We start from the raw sequence: 17,399 nt of genomic DNA, 5'->3' as shown, positions 1-17,399 counted from the left end.
TCTCGAAGACATGAACCGTATACATGCTATAGCTTTGTTTTTATTGAAGGAGGTGCGATTCTTAACTTTATATTCGGTTTACATTGGAACATACAAATTATAGAAATTATTGCATGCCAACTGGTGTCGTTTCAACAATTTCCCTGATTCAGAAAAAAGTATCTTTCAAGTAAAATCATGTTGTTGTTGTAGAATACGGGGACATAGTAATAATATGGTAAGTATAGGTTTGAATTTAATGTGTTTAGTTTTCTATGAACATTACACACTTATGCAAGTGTACAGTCTTTGATTCACTTGAATCAACACCGGTTACTGCCATGAAACTATATTTTCAAAATGTTTCCCTATCTTTAGTCTGTAATTTTACCCATGCAAATCACCATTTCAGGAAAAAGAACGCGGAATCATCAACTATTGACGTTTCCGGAATCATTCTATGCTATGAAACTTTCAGGAAGCTTTTATGCTGAACATCAAGCCCCCGCCATCACCAACTTCTCAATCTTAGCCTGCTATTAGAGAAAGTACCTAAAATAAATAAATGTACTTGTATTTTAGGAATTCGAGTAAAGATGTGCATTTTGAATTTTAATGAAATCCACATTGAAAACAATTTCCCTCGAATCAAACAAGAACAAACTGCATTGGATTGGCTTTGGTGTATATCAACAAATCCATTCTTTAATGAGGCAAACGAAGGTTAAACAATGTTTTTTTTTTACTTAAAGTTGACTACATGTTCATACATAATCCCAAATTAACAAAAACAAGGGGAATATGATTTGTAAGCTATCTTGTGTAATAATGATAAATATATTATATAACTGTTTAGTAAAATAACCTAAATATGACTGAATATATTTGTTTGTTGCATAAGTAAAATGACATTGGTAGTGTATTCTAACGAATAATTTAGTTACATAATATTTTCACTCTAATGCTAATAGAGAAAATCATAGTGAGAAAGTTTTTTTTGTTCACCGTAAACTGGAATTTTATTGCACAAAACTAGAGACCTACAATCTGCCAACCAGAATTTTTCTCTACAGCTACAGTTATCCACTTAGTATTTATATTTGTTCCTTTAATAAAAATATAGTTTTTCTGAAAAATGGTTTGAAGCAAATTAATTAATGCTTCATCAACGTGAAATAATTGAGGAACTTGCTTGGCCTTTGTCAAATTTGTGCTGATTTTACATATGGCTAAGGAGTATCACTTGTAAATTGTAATTAAACGGTACTTGGTACATCAGGAAACTGTAGTATTGTTAGCAGTTAACTTAGATACATATTGGTCTTTTTCCTTTGATGTATGACCGGCTGCTAAAAACAGGTGTTCAGGCTTAATGTGGTAGTGTTTGTTTACGCTATCATTGAAATTGTGTTGAAAAATAAAAGAATTAATCCTGTAAGATACAAAACTTGTTCTATTGTTTTTTGATGATATTTTAATACAATATGCGGGGATAGGTACGATAAATAAACGAAACATATTGAAACGTTAAAAAAAGTAATATTTAACATATATCATCAAATTCATGAAGCAATGTTTGTTCTGAAGCTGCCATTACTTTTCAAAAGATACATATACACTCAACGGGTCGTGTGTAGGTAAGTGTTATATTTGTATTTTTCATAATAATTGACTATTAAATTATACAGAATACATTTTTAATGATTTTTAGTCAATTGTAGAGTGTCTCTTGGTACACATAGAATGAGCTGTATTTGAGCATGTCCACCTCGTTACTATGGGAGATTCTGCTACAACCAGGCTGGTGTGAATGTCTTTTACATCTCAGTGACAGGATGTATAGATGTATAAACTTTCAAACCACCAGTAAGAGTTTTAATCATCATCTGAATATATTTTAATCACAAGCATTCATACATGAAAAATTCATGAACAGAGTTTATAGACAAACATAAAATTCCCAAAAACTTTATGATAAAATTAGAAAAATTTCTCGTTAAAGCATATCAAAATGTTTTTAGGCCTGAATCATTATCTAATTTTATTAGTGTAATTAGCATCTCAAAAGGCATTGTTGCGTATTAATAAGAAATTAAATGAGATTTGTACATTATGTCCTTATCTATTTAATGTTATATATTTTGTCAGTTACATTGAAGGTATTTGATGTATAACGACCACATTTTGTGCCTGATAAGTGAATGGTCCGATATTCTTATTCATCATATCACTTTGATAGTGTTATCAATTAAGAATACATTTTCAAAATTATGTTTTATTAAGATAGTGTAAAAAGTGATTTAAAATTCAAAAAGATCTCTTGGGTAATACATGCATAAACTTTTTTTTTTTTAAAATAAGAAATAATGAAGGATTCGTATATGTTGTCAGTCAAGTGAATTTTGGTTCATTTCAATGTCATTGTTATCTAGCAATACATATTAACTAAGTTAAAATGATTTAAAAAATTTCAATATCCCTTTATTATACATTGAATACCTTAATTTTCAATTTTTTTAAAAACACGAATATGAAGACAACCGAAGAAAAATAAACGGTATAAACATGGTTATATATACATATTAAGGTCTATATACGTTTATAATCTTTCTCTACGTCGCCGTTGCTCTATCGGCCCTTTAATAAATATATTTTCATAATGTAAACAAAGAATAATAAAGGATGCGGATTGTATAGCATGACCAGTTGTGTATATGCACTAGACCACACATTCCCCTTGAAAAAACCATTTTACTTCGCCGCACAGAGGGCGCTGGCAACACCTGGGTGTATGTAGCCTTTATATTTATCGGATTCATTACCACCGTGCATGTTGGTGGAAAATGATGTTGATGAAATATTGGTTAGCGTTATTACTAATCCATTTAAACTATATGATATTAGGTTTCGGTATCAGATTGAAAATAGTTTACATCTTATATATACGTAATTTGATATGATGATTGTTCTGGAATACATACTTTTTTCATTTAAAGGTTTGAACAAGAAATCATTTTGTCTAGCCAGAACAAACAGCCAATCTAACTGTGTTTGTCCACTAATGGACTTTCCATAAGCCGTAATGTTTACATGAGCATTTTTATTTGTTTTGTCTACAGGGTGACTGATTTCCACTTTCAAATAATTAAGGACAAGTCTTTGACCTTGACCATAGGCTGCGACTCGATACCTTGACTTTTGCTAAATATCACATTCACTTCCGGCCTGTTTGAATTTTCCTCACAGCTTTAAAATTGAGTTGCTTATAGAAATGACGGTACACTTATAAAAGAAAAAAAATTGTAAGTAAAAAACTGTCAAAACAAAAATAACAAATTCGAAAAAAGTACAATGTGTCGTTGAAACAACTCGGACACCAATATTTGAATACTCTTGTTGTTTTCTCAATGTTCATTTTGGCCTTATTAAGTGATTTTTTCCTTTTTGAATTATCACCAAAGACGAGTATCTATCACAACAATTTGTCAATCATGTTAGGTATAAGAAAAATGGCAAATTAACGTTTTGACGTTTCGTCAGGCGTAACTGATCTCAATCGTAGTTTGTCTTAAATTCTCTATGCTATTGATGAATAGACATTTCAAGAAATAAAATATAATTTTCAAATTAATCTTTTTTTCAGGGTGAACACAGACATTTTGTTGAGTGTATATTATTAAATCTAAAAAATAGAACTTCCCTAACTCAAAATATACGCGAATCAGCAAAAACAACTTATTGATATTGGACATTGTAGCACAATTGGTTTAGGCATTAGCTTATAGTCTGCAGACACTCATGAGCTTGAAATCCACTGATTTTAATTTTATCTCAAGAGGATTTTTTAAATTTCAATTTTTTACAATAGAAAATGGCAAATGATGGTATTCTGAAAATATTGTTTTTCTTTTCAGGTCATATACTATTTTATATACGTGTGTTGGACTTGTTAATCTTTTCTGTCTACTAACCCATTATTTTTATACACAAATCACAATTGAAAAATTGTTTTGTCATTGTACAAGTATGAAGTACTAAATATGTGGAATAAATTGCGATTTTTAAAAAAAAATGCTCTGTTTGCAATTAGAAAATTGTATGCGAAAAAAAAATCAGGGTAAATTAATGATAATAAGACCTTTCCCTATGCAATCAAAAGGGATTGAGAAATTCATTTCACTTCCCTCCTATTCTTAAAGAAACTTTGCTTTTATGACTTTGTTGGAAAAGAGCAAAGAAACAAATAAATGTTTAAGTCTACTTCTACGGTATGACTATACTGATGGAACACAGTATTACCCCAAATTTATACAATAGGAGGACTTACTGAAAATGAATGAATGCAATTTAAATTGTTGGAATTCGAGTAAATAGCACATTGTAAATCTTAACAAATAAAAAAAAATGACAATAACAAACCGTGAATCATCTCAGAAATTCATAAAACGAAATGCAAATTCAAAGCAGAGCAACACGTGTACTGACTCAGTTCAGCAAGTTAACCATTTGTTAAATCATGATGGTAAAAAACTGAAACATACAAAAAACAGATACTTATTACATTGTACTAATAAGAATCAGGGTGACAATTTACAAACGTAAACATGTAAACCCTATACAGTAAGTACAATTTGCGTCCAGAAGTTGTGAACAAAATAAACCGTAATATATGACGTTCTAATATTGTAAATATACTCACAAGACAGTTATTGACAAGTAAAGTGAAAATATCTGGCTTAGAAACAATGTAAACTAATATAGATTATATGTGAATAGGAAAATTTGGAAGCAGTGAATTAGCTTAAAACAGCATTTAGACCATAATCCTGACATTAACCGTATAAGATATACTTTCGGAAAGATATACAAGTATTTTATGTAATAACAAAGACAAAACAACACTTACTCCGTGCTGGAACAATCGAAGTACGTTTACGATAAAAAAGAGCATATGTATACATAACGTACAGTATACGTATAATGATCAAGTTAAAAGTTGAACCAATAACTTGTATTTCCAGAAACATTCCGGCATGGGGCAGCACAACACGGAATCAACGATGGAGTCACCAGTTACAATTCAGTTTACTGAACGGCAGAGGTTCCTCCTGTGAATTACAAAATTGAAATTGTGTTCGTAAATGTAAGATAATTTCAGTCTTACTAGTCACGAACAAAATAGCTGATAAAAAGTTTTGAGATGAGCATTTGAACGTCACTTTAAGGGGGCAATTTAAGTTCCAAAAACAAAACAATGAAAAAAGCACTTTCATTTTACAAACGAAAAAGCACACGAAATTATTAAAGAATAGGCATGTAAAACAAAACAAGATATAGCTGTTTTATCGATCAAAACGATGATTGTTCTACAATCAACATAGAAAAAGCGTCTGTCTTTGTCATATATGAAATATTATTTGTTTGCACTGTTGATTATATTGAGTGTGTAACACATTTGATGATGATCTATTCAATCCTTATTCATATTTTTTCTTGTGCTTAATGCATGCTCAGACACAAATCCAGAATATTTTATAGAAATGAGGGGGGGGGGGGGGTACGTTGACCCATACTCCTCTAGATTTGTGCATAATAGACTAATCACTTCATTGTCTATACTCTATCCCATGATATTTACGCATATGTTTTAAAATTATTATTATAATCATACATTCATCAGGTTTCAAACGATGTCAGTAACTAGTAAGAAAATATTCCGACATTTATTTCTTGAAACACCCCGGCTTGTTTGCTTTTAATACAGGGTTAAAAACAAAACAAAATTAAGGAGGATTTTGCATTGCAAGGAAGATGAAAGTACCCGAATGATAACGTTAAAAAATTGTGGGAAGTAGTGACTTCCTAGTGACTTCAGATATGAGAAAAATGTCAACAGTTTCCATTAAAGATGTTCTTCAAAAATATGCTTTTGTTTCTGTGAAGTTTTAAATAAAGAATTATAATAAAGCAGGTGGAGCGGGAAACATAAATTGGTTGCTTGTATAAATAGCTACATATACAAATCCTATCCGGATTAACAGCCTATGAAGGAAACCGATTTTTAAGGAAGAACAGGATTTGTTGATTTTTACTTTGGGAATTTTGAACTTCAAATAGCGTTTCCATTATACAAATGGCGCTATGATTAAAAAAAGTGTTATTATTTTCTCCAGCATTTAGCAAAGTTTTGTTGGAACATAGTTCTGAAGAAAAATGTAAATGGAGGTAAGACAATTAAAAGAAAGTCGTCGTGGCGATGAATAAAATTTGACATGTTTGTGAGATCAATTTTAAAGTAATATATCTATGAACAGATGCTGTGCTAACTTTTATGAAGATCAATACGGATTGTGTCGGGGTAAGACAATTAACACCGTGAATTTGAATTGATTCACACTTTTAAGTTGTATTGCTCTTATTCATTTGAAATTTAAAATTAAAATGCTCGCTTGGTACATATGGACTGAACTGTACCGGGATTTGTGCCCCACAGTATTATGGGAGATTATGCCTTAGCAAGTGTGACTGTCCCTCACACGATTGTGACGCAAAGGTTGGATGTGTAAACTGTGAGTTTTGAGTTTGTTTTATAATTAAACCATAGCATTTTAAAGTTGTAAAAGTCTTGAGATTAATGCATGAATAGTGTTTAATTTGTGAGTATATGGATATTACAATTGTTTGTAATTCAAAGCAGTTAAACATACAACAATAGATATTTTCGTAAGATTGCTATATAAGATTAGTAATCATTTGCAACCTAATTTGTAGGTAATATAACATTATATCCGCTGGACTCTATGAGTCAAGTGAAAATGCAAATTGTTCCTTTTATTTAGAGTTTTACGAAGGTAGATTTGAACGCTACATTCATTACAAATAAAAAAAACCATCAAGTGTACCATAAGATTTCTATGCAAAGAAATTATCTTTAATTATCCGTAAACAATTAGGTGATTAATAAAGGTTTAATGAAATTTACATTAAAATCCATTTTATATTGCAGATGATAAAAGTTTCTCACTTTAAATTTCTTTAATGTCCATTCTGATAACGTAACCTTAACAAAGCTTTATTTTATCGCCACGTCATAAATCCACAATGACAACGCTTATCTACAGAATAACGAGAAAATCAGCTAAAGATTTTTTAATCTGAATTTTGTTTAGTATACATGTATTATAACTTTATAAAATTTTCATTTTCCAGTGTCTTTGCCTGTGATAAAACCACGTATCAATTCTGCACTATATAACCCATAACTTCAAATGACGCTAAATTGAGGCGCCAGCGGGTTTTGATTATTTATATTTAAAAGTTTAATCATACGATGGTTTAAAATTATATAAATATAAGTAATAAGAAATCATTCTTTGAATATTATGAGGTGATAATTTCGGTCAGGGCGTGATCACATCTATCATAAAGCCCTTCCGGCTTTATTGGATTTGATCTTGCCCCTACGAAAATTATTACCTCATAATACTCAAAGAACGATTCCTTATTCCTTAAAATGTATCCCAACATTTTACAAAAGGATGAATATACGGTAATTAAATAGAATGCTCAAAAGCTTGCACAATTAAAATTGAATTCGGACACTTCTAGATCCTGTTTAAACCCTTGCATACAATGCTTGCTAGGAAAGAACCACCTTAAATGATAAATGAAAAATGACAATAACAAACCGTGAACCATCTGAAAAATCCATAAAACGAAATACAAATTCAAAGCAGAGCATCCTCTGCTGACCGGTCACACCTGCCATGTGCTCTTTGTCGTAATCAAGGGAAAAATCGGAAAAGTCCGTAAACAATTAGGTGATTAATTAAGGTTTCATGAAATTTACATTAAAATCCATTTTATATTGCAGATGATATAGACAAAACCTGGATGGATGTGGCCTTAGCACTTATTGGACCTTATGTCATCTTGGTTCTTTTTGGACTGCTATTCTTAATTAAATCATGGTTCATAGCATGAAAACAAATAGATCTATGATGATCACTAGTATCGTTTATCAGTATTATAACAAAATCATATATTATATCGTTATGGTCTTAGAAAATATTTTCCTTAAACTTTTATGTCTTTAGGGTGGCAAAAAGATGTACCTTCTGGAGAAATGAATTCATGAATCAAATAGGCATGTGCAGTTTTATTACCTTAAAATGTACAAATTTCATCTGTTTCATAATCAAAAGCTAATTTTTTGCATTTAATTAAATAAAACAAACATGGAAATGACATTCATTGCAACCAAATGTGCATATTTTTCCAGAAAATACCGTACCGAGTACGTACATGGATATGAAATTAGAAGATTTTAACCGTCCAACGACGGAATAGAAAATGTAGAACAACACGGGCTGTCTGACGAAAGCAACTACATGCATACCGTTCTTAGGCATTCTGCTCTGTTTTCTATATATAACAATCTTCACGAATGCATGCCATGTCCGCACCAAAATGCAGCCCCAGCTGATGCTCTAGTGGATGTATTGATTGACGAGGAAAATGACAGTATCTGGCCGTACAGTTTAGCCAGAGCAAGCTGGTCCTCTGACTCAACACAAGATAAAAATCCAATCGTCCAAAAAAAACTATAAAGATGATGATGATGCAAAGGAATATAATGTTGTCAAAAAAAGATAATTCAAATGATGTTGATGTTAATGGAGAAGAGAATGCAAGCAAAAATGATTTATAAAATGATTCTTGCTCAAAGATCAAAATTAACAGCGGAAGTAAACGTTATGCTACTAAAGTCCTGCAGAGATGCGGAGTGTAAAAATATCAAGAGAAGGAATTAAAAGATGGAAATAGTACATCATCGTCTTTTCCCTGAAAAAATTACTCTTATCAAAATATTCACATTTTATAAACAAGCAAATGTAATCATCAACAGAAAAAGGAATATGACAATGGAAACCAGCTGAAGTAAACCCTGTTTTTTAAGAAGATCCTTATTTTTTTAATCAGAGGAGAATAAACACATTTTCACTCAAAATGTCCGGTTTACAAGTGTTAGGCGCCGGTGAAGAAAACACTAGGAGTAATCTGGAAAGAGGAATGTCAGGGACTAATGTTTAACATGTTTTATTCAGTTGACAACCTTTAATTATTTTCTCTGAATGTTGAATGATATGGCAGATAATATATTAAATCTTTCTAGATTTCTTCTGGAAGAAATCGGTAAAAATGAGCATCAGCAAGACATATAAGTTTTCTTTTAAAGTATACAAATAATATAAGGTTTAAGAAAAAATTATTTAACCATAATACTGGTATATTGTTTTATTGACGTCTTGTACCTCGATTAAACATCGAACTGACAAACTGATATTTTTATTTTTTTCTTGTTGTTTTATAATTTAAATTCTTTGATTTAAAAAATATCTCACCTTATACATTTTTATGTCGGTAATGATTTGCTCGCTCCTGTCTGAAAAACAAAAAATAGACGTGTGTATGGATTCTTAAAAAAATTACAAGTTTTTAATACATTCCATTGTAAGATTACACTAATAAAACATTAAGACATTTAACTCACATGTACATTATGCAAACTATATTATCTTTTCCAACATTAGTTAAAATTATCGCTTTATTCACACGATTGCTTATTAGATGTATTTATATTTCATACTATAGTGTAGTCAGATATCTTATTCACCTGAACACGTGATATACGACGCAAGGCGTGTAATACCTGCAGAAAATTTGAAAGAATGAGAAAAAAAATATAGGCACAATATGAGCTAAATATTTTTGTTTCTTTTTTATTATCTAGACAATGGTAAATACTGGTATTTTTAATAATTTGTCGAAACTTAAAAGTCAAATATTACATTACAAGCAGGATACAGAACTCGAAATGCTTTATGTAAACAAAGTAAAACATGTAAACAAAAAATATGTAAACAAAGCTCGAGTCTTGGTATTGCTATCATATGTGGTATTGGTTTGAGTGTCAATCAAATTATGTTTATTTGTTCATAATATTATTAATGAACACATGATATCAGTTGATATTATATGGCACGAGTCACTATGTCAAAGAAATGGTAATATCTGTGACTTGCATTATTTGTAAGCAAACACAAGATTCGAGCTCTGTTTGCATAAAAATGACTAATTACTTCTGTATCTTGTTTTTAATTTAATCTATTAGATCAAACTTGTTGTCAATCATTCAAAACACTTCAATACATACAATTTTTTAAAAAAATGATATCAATCCAGATCTAGTTCTCTTTAAGCCAGACTTGATGAAAAATATTGGTGATGCTTAAATTTTGTTACTTCCGACATCGGCAAAACTCTCAAAATCATATTTTTTTTTCTCATATAAATGGAAAAATGGTTGTCAAAATTACCATGATGAGAATAATTTTTTTATGATAATGATATAATATAAAACATGTTTTTAGGTTAATTATACAACATATAGCCAATTTTTTAAAAACAAAATGCTCAATTTACATCTGGAGGAAATTTTTTTGGGTTATTTTTTGCCTACAGAAAACTATTGGCCAGAGAGTTGCTATAGGAATTTCCCTGTAGAGCTTCAGTTCTGTACCTTATTATCATATTGTTTCCTATTTGATTTAATTACTTTAATTACAAAAAAAAAATGAAAAAAAACCTTTATCACAATAAAATGAATAAGGAACAACGTTGTGTTTACTAAAGGAATAGCGACTAAAAAACCAACATGTAATCATACGGTGCTTGATACAACAAAAATTGGTCTTAGCAATAGCTTAAAGTTATTAAATAAATTCAATAAAAACAGCTGACTGTAGAAATACACAATTGTTGATATTAAACTTATATACTATCACAGGAAGAACTTTTAAAATCTATAATTTGTTCTCCTTATTTTTTAGTTTTTATGGAATTGATAATTCAGTATAAAGGATTATGAATACAATATTTACAATTTGAAATAAACAAATAAAATTCTTAAGTTAGCCTCATTACCAATAAATACAACTTAATTCGAATTTTTATTTCCATTAAGCAATTCCGTTCGTCCAATTCCGTTACTAGTACAAATAAACTTTAATATAACGGCGTCTTATTTTGACTAACTTAAATAACCATAACTTAAGATAAAAGATACCTATGTATTTAAAATTGTTTAAGATGTTTTGTATTAATCAAAACTTTCGATTGTCACAGGATGTATAACAATTTTGATTTTTCAAAGAAAAAAAATGATCTCTTTTACATGGAAGCATTGTCTAAAATTTTAATTTCTTCAACGTATCTATTTTTCTACATAAAATAGTAATTTCTTACAGATTAATATATAGATTTAAGAACATGATACCTTTGGTAGATATAGCAGCAAGAATCTAGTTAACATGTATTATTAACTCAAAAACTATCCAGGGTCAATAATGTATTAAATGTAGTCAATTAAAATAGTTTGCACGCGATTGGCATTGTGTGATCTGTGCTATATTCTTTTGTACTATGAAGGTCTGTACCACAGCAAGTATAAATCTACAGTATCTCTCTATGACTCAACGAATGGATGCAATGGCTCTCAAACAACAAGTGAGAATAGATAAGATAGTTAACATTGAAATAAATCTCTACATAGTATTATACAATTATGGATTTAAAAAAAAGAATTATATTTTGATGCATACAGAACGAAATTAAACAAATTTATTTTATCGAAGGTATAATTTGCTTTTATACATGTTTGGTTATATAAATTGTCAAATGATAAATCAGATAATTCAATGCAGTGATAAGTTTGCTTTTAGAACAAGTAAAATGTTACCCATAGTTACTGTTTTAAAGCAATTGTTTAGTTACAAAATGTTTTCACAGAAATGTGATAAATAACTACGCTGATTCCATTTTTATATACAATTGTTTAAAGCAAATTAATTAAAGCTATGTTACGGTGAAAAGGGAGGAACATCACTGTGTCCTTATTGATATTAGTGCTGATTTTATATAAAATTTCGAAAGGAAATTAGTTCTAAAAATGCTTGTAATCATACAGTGATTGATAAAACGGGAAATTGTGCTATTGTAAGTGGCCAACTCAGATATATATATATATATATATATATATATATATATATATATATATATAATATATATATATATATATATATATATATATATATATATATATATATATATATATATATATATATATATATTTATAGATATATTGATCGTACTCCCTGACTAGCTGACTGCAAGAAAACCAATGTTAAGCTGAAATATGGTAACATTTTTAACGCTATGATTTAATATGGCGTTTTGAAAACGATTTGAATACGTTTTGTCAATTAAAGACGTAACAATGAAAGGACTGCTGCTGTTAGTAACTCAGATTGTTTTATTGGTTTTCTCTGAAGATAACCCTAATTCGACATGTGGATATAGGTAAGAAAAATGCCTTTTAAATACACTGATCTTAAAAATATTTTTTTCATTTCATCGGTCTATTAAAAATTAAAATTATTTACGTATAGATGCTGCCTTAATTTTTATAAAGATTGGTTCCACGGACGGTGTGTTGGTGAGTGAATATCTACTTCTTTTCTTATTTAACTCGAACAAACAAACTCTACAGTTTACTTTTAAACGACTTTTATTCGATTTGTAGAGTGTCCGCTCGGTACACATGGATTGGACTGTTCTGGAACCTGCCCCCCTCACTACTATGGGAGATTTTGCAACAGCAAGTGTGACTGTTCCTTACATTTTTGTGACCGAAAGTTTGGATGCATTTATATTCCAACCAAAAGTAAGAATCTAATAACTTTATCATTTAGATAAATATCTATCAGTGACAATGTACATTTATAATATACACCCCACTTATAAACGTATTGATATAATAGACTAAACAGGTCAGAATATTATTGACAAACACAAGTGAATCGTGAGAAGAATGTGCAGTTTTGACCTCAAGATTAAGATCAAACTGTTTACACCTGTTCACTCTTTACCAGATCAAAATCATGAAGGATATTTATGATGATTGTCTTGTGATCGGCTTCGGCCGATGACAGTTGTGTCTATATGAGGCATCTGGCTAATTGTACTATTTGCGCACGTATGGCGCCTTAATTACACTATTTTATAATCTATGTAATGACAGCCTTATGTAAGTCTTTAATTACATGTAGATTACTAAAATCGTCATTCGAATTCTTGAGAGTAAGCAGTTCATGCGATTTTTTCTGCAATGATTGCTACCTTTATAACCCACATGAATCAGTAAAGAAAGCATTATATTGTTTATCTTTAAATCTTTCTTTAACAAAATAATAAATTGATTGTAAAAAGTAAGTAAAGTTCACTTAAGTGATGTAAATGTACATCCGTGACTTAGCTAAAAGAAACAAATAAATCGTCTCCTTTCAGAATTTTTTGTCTGACATCATCATGATTACTTCGTGCAGTCCGTGATTTTGTTAAGATTGACCAATCGATTAACGGGCCTGTAGATATCAGTCTTGTCAGTTTCCTGTCAGTTTCAGTCGCTGAATGTTTTGACCAATCGATAAACGGGGCATTTAGATTTCAGTATGAGTATTTCTATTGAGCTATGGATTAATTAAAACTTTCTGTACGAAATGGACGGAATGATACTCGGTTAGTGTGTATATATATATTTAAGAAAATAACTGTGAAAGTAAATGTTAATTAGTTTTTTTTTGTATCACCTATCCATGAAATCTGGAAAAAATACTTTTTAAATGCAAAAACAACCGTAACTTTAACACATTTAAGCAAATAGAGTCACGGGTATGATAAGGCAACTCTCAGCGATCAAATTCCTCTGATCGAAATGACGTCACAATAAGCAGCGTGATGTCATATTTTACTGAGAAACATGTCGATTTTAACTTTATCTCTGGTTTAAATTATGAAAACTACAGGCATAAAATATCACTAAAAACTCTTCTAACTGAATATATCTTCGATTTCTATATATATATTACGTATAATTATCATTGATGACGTCTCAAGCATGTTTAATAGAGAAGATTATGTCGGTAGACAAATCATCGGAATGCAGTGTAAACAATGCCGAAATAAGACATAGTTAATACAGATACCTAAATGACAGATGAGTGTCATTTAGGACAAAATCAGGATAATACAGGCATAGATATTTTGTTTTATCAGCGAGTGTTATAAGGTAAGCAGATCGACATTTATATGGCTTGACCAGCCTTTCCTCTGTCAGTGTGTACAAAAAAAGGTAAAAGTGTAACACTACCCCTGATATTATGAAAGATGACTATTATGAAAGGTAAATATCAACGGTATATCAAATGCTGCTAGAATCCTGTGATTCGTTGTTTTAATTGAAAAATACGTAGTATTTTCAATGAAATTATAGAAGTTGAGAGGGTTTCCGATAAATATTTACAATATTTATTTTATGCAATTAACAATAGGATTCTAGCAGTAATACTTATATACCTGAACTAATTGCCGATCGAATTATTTAAGCAAACATACAAATGAACTTCAGGGTAGTGTTACACTTTTTAAATTTTTGTTAAGGTAAAAAGTTGATATATTTTTAACTGTCACGTGATACCATTTCACGGCAGCTTCAAAGATCTCGTCGATTCCGAAGTAGAAAAATAATATCTTGGTGAACACATTCACTTGGTATTAATATTCCGCACTGTTTTCATAAAAATTAAACAGTTTTCAAATTGATCATAATTTTGACGGTCGTTAAACTCAGAGTTGCCTTAACCTACCCGCGGGTTTATTGTGGGTTTGATTATACATACAGGCGTATAGCGAATGCAAAACAAAAATACAATAGCAGACATGGAACTATTTTAAAAAAATCTATTTTCCTTTGCATTGTAGATGGAGGTAACAACCCATGGAAGTATGTAGCATTTACACTTATTGGATCCATTACCACGGTTGTTGCTGTTGGACTCATTGTTTTTACTAGACCCTGGTTAGTGTTCTTACTAATGCATTAAAGCCTTACCGATTTTTAGTTGTTTTTTAATTTGTTTATATGATTTTTTTTATCGAGAATAATTTTGTTTTTGTCTTAAGGATAATCAGAAAATGTAAACAAGAAATCAAGGAGACAGACGAGAGTCAAATAGGAATGAGCAGTATTATTTCTAATGGTACTGGTTTGGAATGTATTTTGTAACTTTTTAATTAATTCAAGTATAATCTCTCAATTTATTGAACAATTAATCTCCCATAATACATTAATGGTAACTAGCAGTATTAACAAAAATATTTTAAGGAAACTTCATAGAGGAAAATAAATATGAAGAAAACCAAAGTTCCCCCTCCCGGGATGAAACAGAAGCGATTCATTTATATAACATGTCTGCTGAAAACAACTATGCTGAACTGAGGACCTCCGCTCTGTCTCCAATCTATAATAGTCCAGACGATTTCAACACCGATCTAATGCAGCGCACGTTGATGCTAACAAGACCTGGTCTAAAGACAAGTAACAAGTGATGATAGCTAACATATTTTTTGACTTAACCTTTTGTATACACTAACTTAATTTGCATGATTGAGATATCATTTTTTTGTTAGCGATTCGACAACTATACATGGAAATAAATGTATGTTGGATATTGTGCATTGTTATTGGATGTTTTCTATGCAATGAAAATAGTCATGAGATTTATTATTTAAACTTCTATTCCAATCGAAACCTTGTTTTTATGATTTTGTTGAAAAATCAGGAAAATGAAAAATAACCTCACTCATAAAAGAGAATACCTGTTGCTATCATGTTTACTTAATCATAGATGAATCGATTCTCATTGACTTATAAAGTACCATGCTAAATATTAGCATTCAAAACTGTGAAATTTAAGATACTTAGAGTTTATTAAAAAATACGGTTTTGAGCACAATAAGGTGATGATGTTTGAACCCAATAAAGCTTGAAGTGCTTTATGATAGATTTGATCACACGAGACCGTATTTGATCACCCCAATATATTCAAGGAATGATTTCTAATTACTTATATTTACAAATTTTTCGGCAATAATACGATTAAAAATTAAAATAGTCATTGAGGAACTTTGTTATTTTATCACTAAATGGATTTTGTTATTCTTAGAAAGTTACAGTGGAAAATGTAAATACAGTAATATTAATAGATATGCGTAAAAATAAATGAAAAACATCCCTTGGTCCATCAAATTAATTATTAGTTTTCAATGCCATTATTGAAATGGATACTTTTTGTTAACAAAATATGTCAAAAGGACAAGACACAGGTTCTAAAATCTTGTTCTCTCTTATATACATGCATTGCAAAAAAACATTTCATAACAATCTCAATATTACACGCAATTGAAACAAGTAATGTACCAGGCATACTTCCATAATTTTGGCTAGGTTCTAGTATCTCAATTTTGTATTTCTAAACATTTGAACTATTTCTATATTTTTGCTTGCGTGGGTGGTCACTGGCTGTAGTAGTTTACTGGAAAAAACCTGTTTGGCAGGTTTGATTTCATTTTACATTAACTTGCTTAGAGGATTTGGAAGGTTGCTAGATGTACTCTGGACGACAAGCTATGTAGATGTGTCTGTACTCTTGCTGAGTTATCATAGACGTTTTCCATGCTGAGTGATCTTGAGCAAACGGCATTCCTTTGTGGAGTTATTTGTTTGAGAGAGAGATAAATCACAGTAACTGTTGTTTTTCCTTCTCTATTTTTGTGGTTTACATTAATACTGCATTTTGATAAGGGTTAGACTACGTGTCTGTTAGTTGTGATTTAAAAAGGTCCGAAAGAAACGGATCTCAACAGTATCCATTTCTATTGTACATTTATAAATATATTGTTTTTGTTTTTACTAACAAGGATGATCCTCTTGCCAGATCTGTAAACTTTTTCAATTACTCTTCACATTTTGAGCGTTATTGTTACATTTTCAAATATTTTAAATTTCTGAAATATTTTTTTTTGAAAGTACAAGGAGATATCACTATTTCAAATCGACAAAAAATATTATTAAAAATTAATGTTTAAGTTATCTTAGTAAATATCCTGTGTATAACAGTTTGTTATTGTTTAAATATCATTACATTCTTATGATCAGACAAAAATTTATCACCCGAATGTGTTTACTTTAAATCATTTTTAATTTCTTATAAGTTTCAAGGTTAAACAACTATAATTAAAAATAAGTTTTTGCTAACAATTTTTTGCACAAAAAACAAGTGGTGTTCATTTTCCAAGTTTTTAATTTAACAATTTTCTTTGAAACATTTTATTGAAAACTATTTTACAATTTCACATGGTTCAAAAAATTAATATATAGCATAATATTTTGCAAAAGAGTTATATATGAGAGAGAAAGAAAAAGAGAAAAAACAAACAAACAGGCAATCACATCATGCACA

General features: G+C 30.0%; 1 protein-coding gene across 1 annotated transcript; it reads left to right on the top strand.

Annotated features, from left to right (window-relative positions):
- The first annotated feature begins 12,259 nt into the window (after window positions 1–12,259).
- On the top strand, window positions 12,260–15,490 carry LOC128186746 (uncharacterized). Its single transcript, XM_052856623.1, has 6 exons — window positions 12,260–12,399; window positions 12,489–12,535; window positions 12,623–12,763; window positions 14,860–14,956; window positions 15,061–15,137; window positions 15,263–15,490. The coding sequence occupies exons 1-6, from the start codon at window positions 12,317–12,319 to the stop codon at window positions 15,484–15,486; spliced, it is 669 nt and encodes a 222-aa protein (XP_052712583.1). The 5' UTR covers window positions 12,260–12,316; the 3' UTR covers window positions 15,487–15,490.
- The last annotated feature ends 1,909 nt before the right edge of the window (window positions 15,491–17,399 follow it).

This window comes from Crassostrea angulata, chromosome 6, assembly GCF_025612915.1.
Source record: "Crassostrea angulata isolate pt1a10 chromosome 6, ASM2561291v2, whole genome shotgun sequence".
Taxonomy (NCBI): domain Eukaryota; kingdom Metazoa; phylum Mollusca; class Bivalvia; order Ostreida; family Ostreidae; genus Magallana; species Magallana angulata.
The sequence above is the reverse complement of the archived record's forward strand: the minus strand, read 5'-3'. Positions and strand labels throughout refer to the sequence as shown.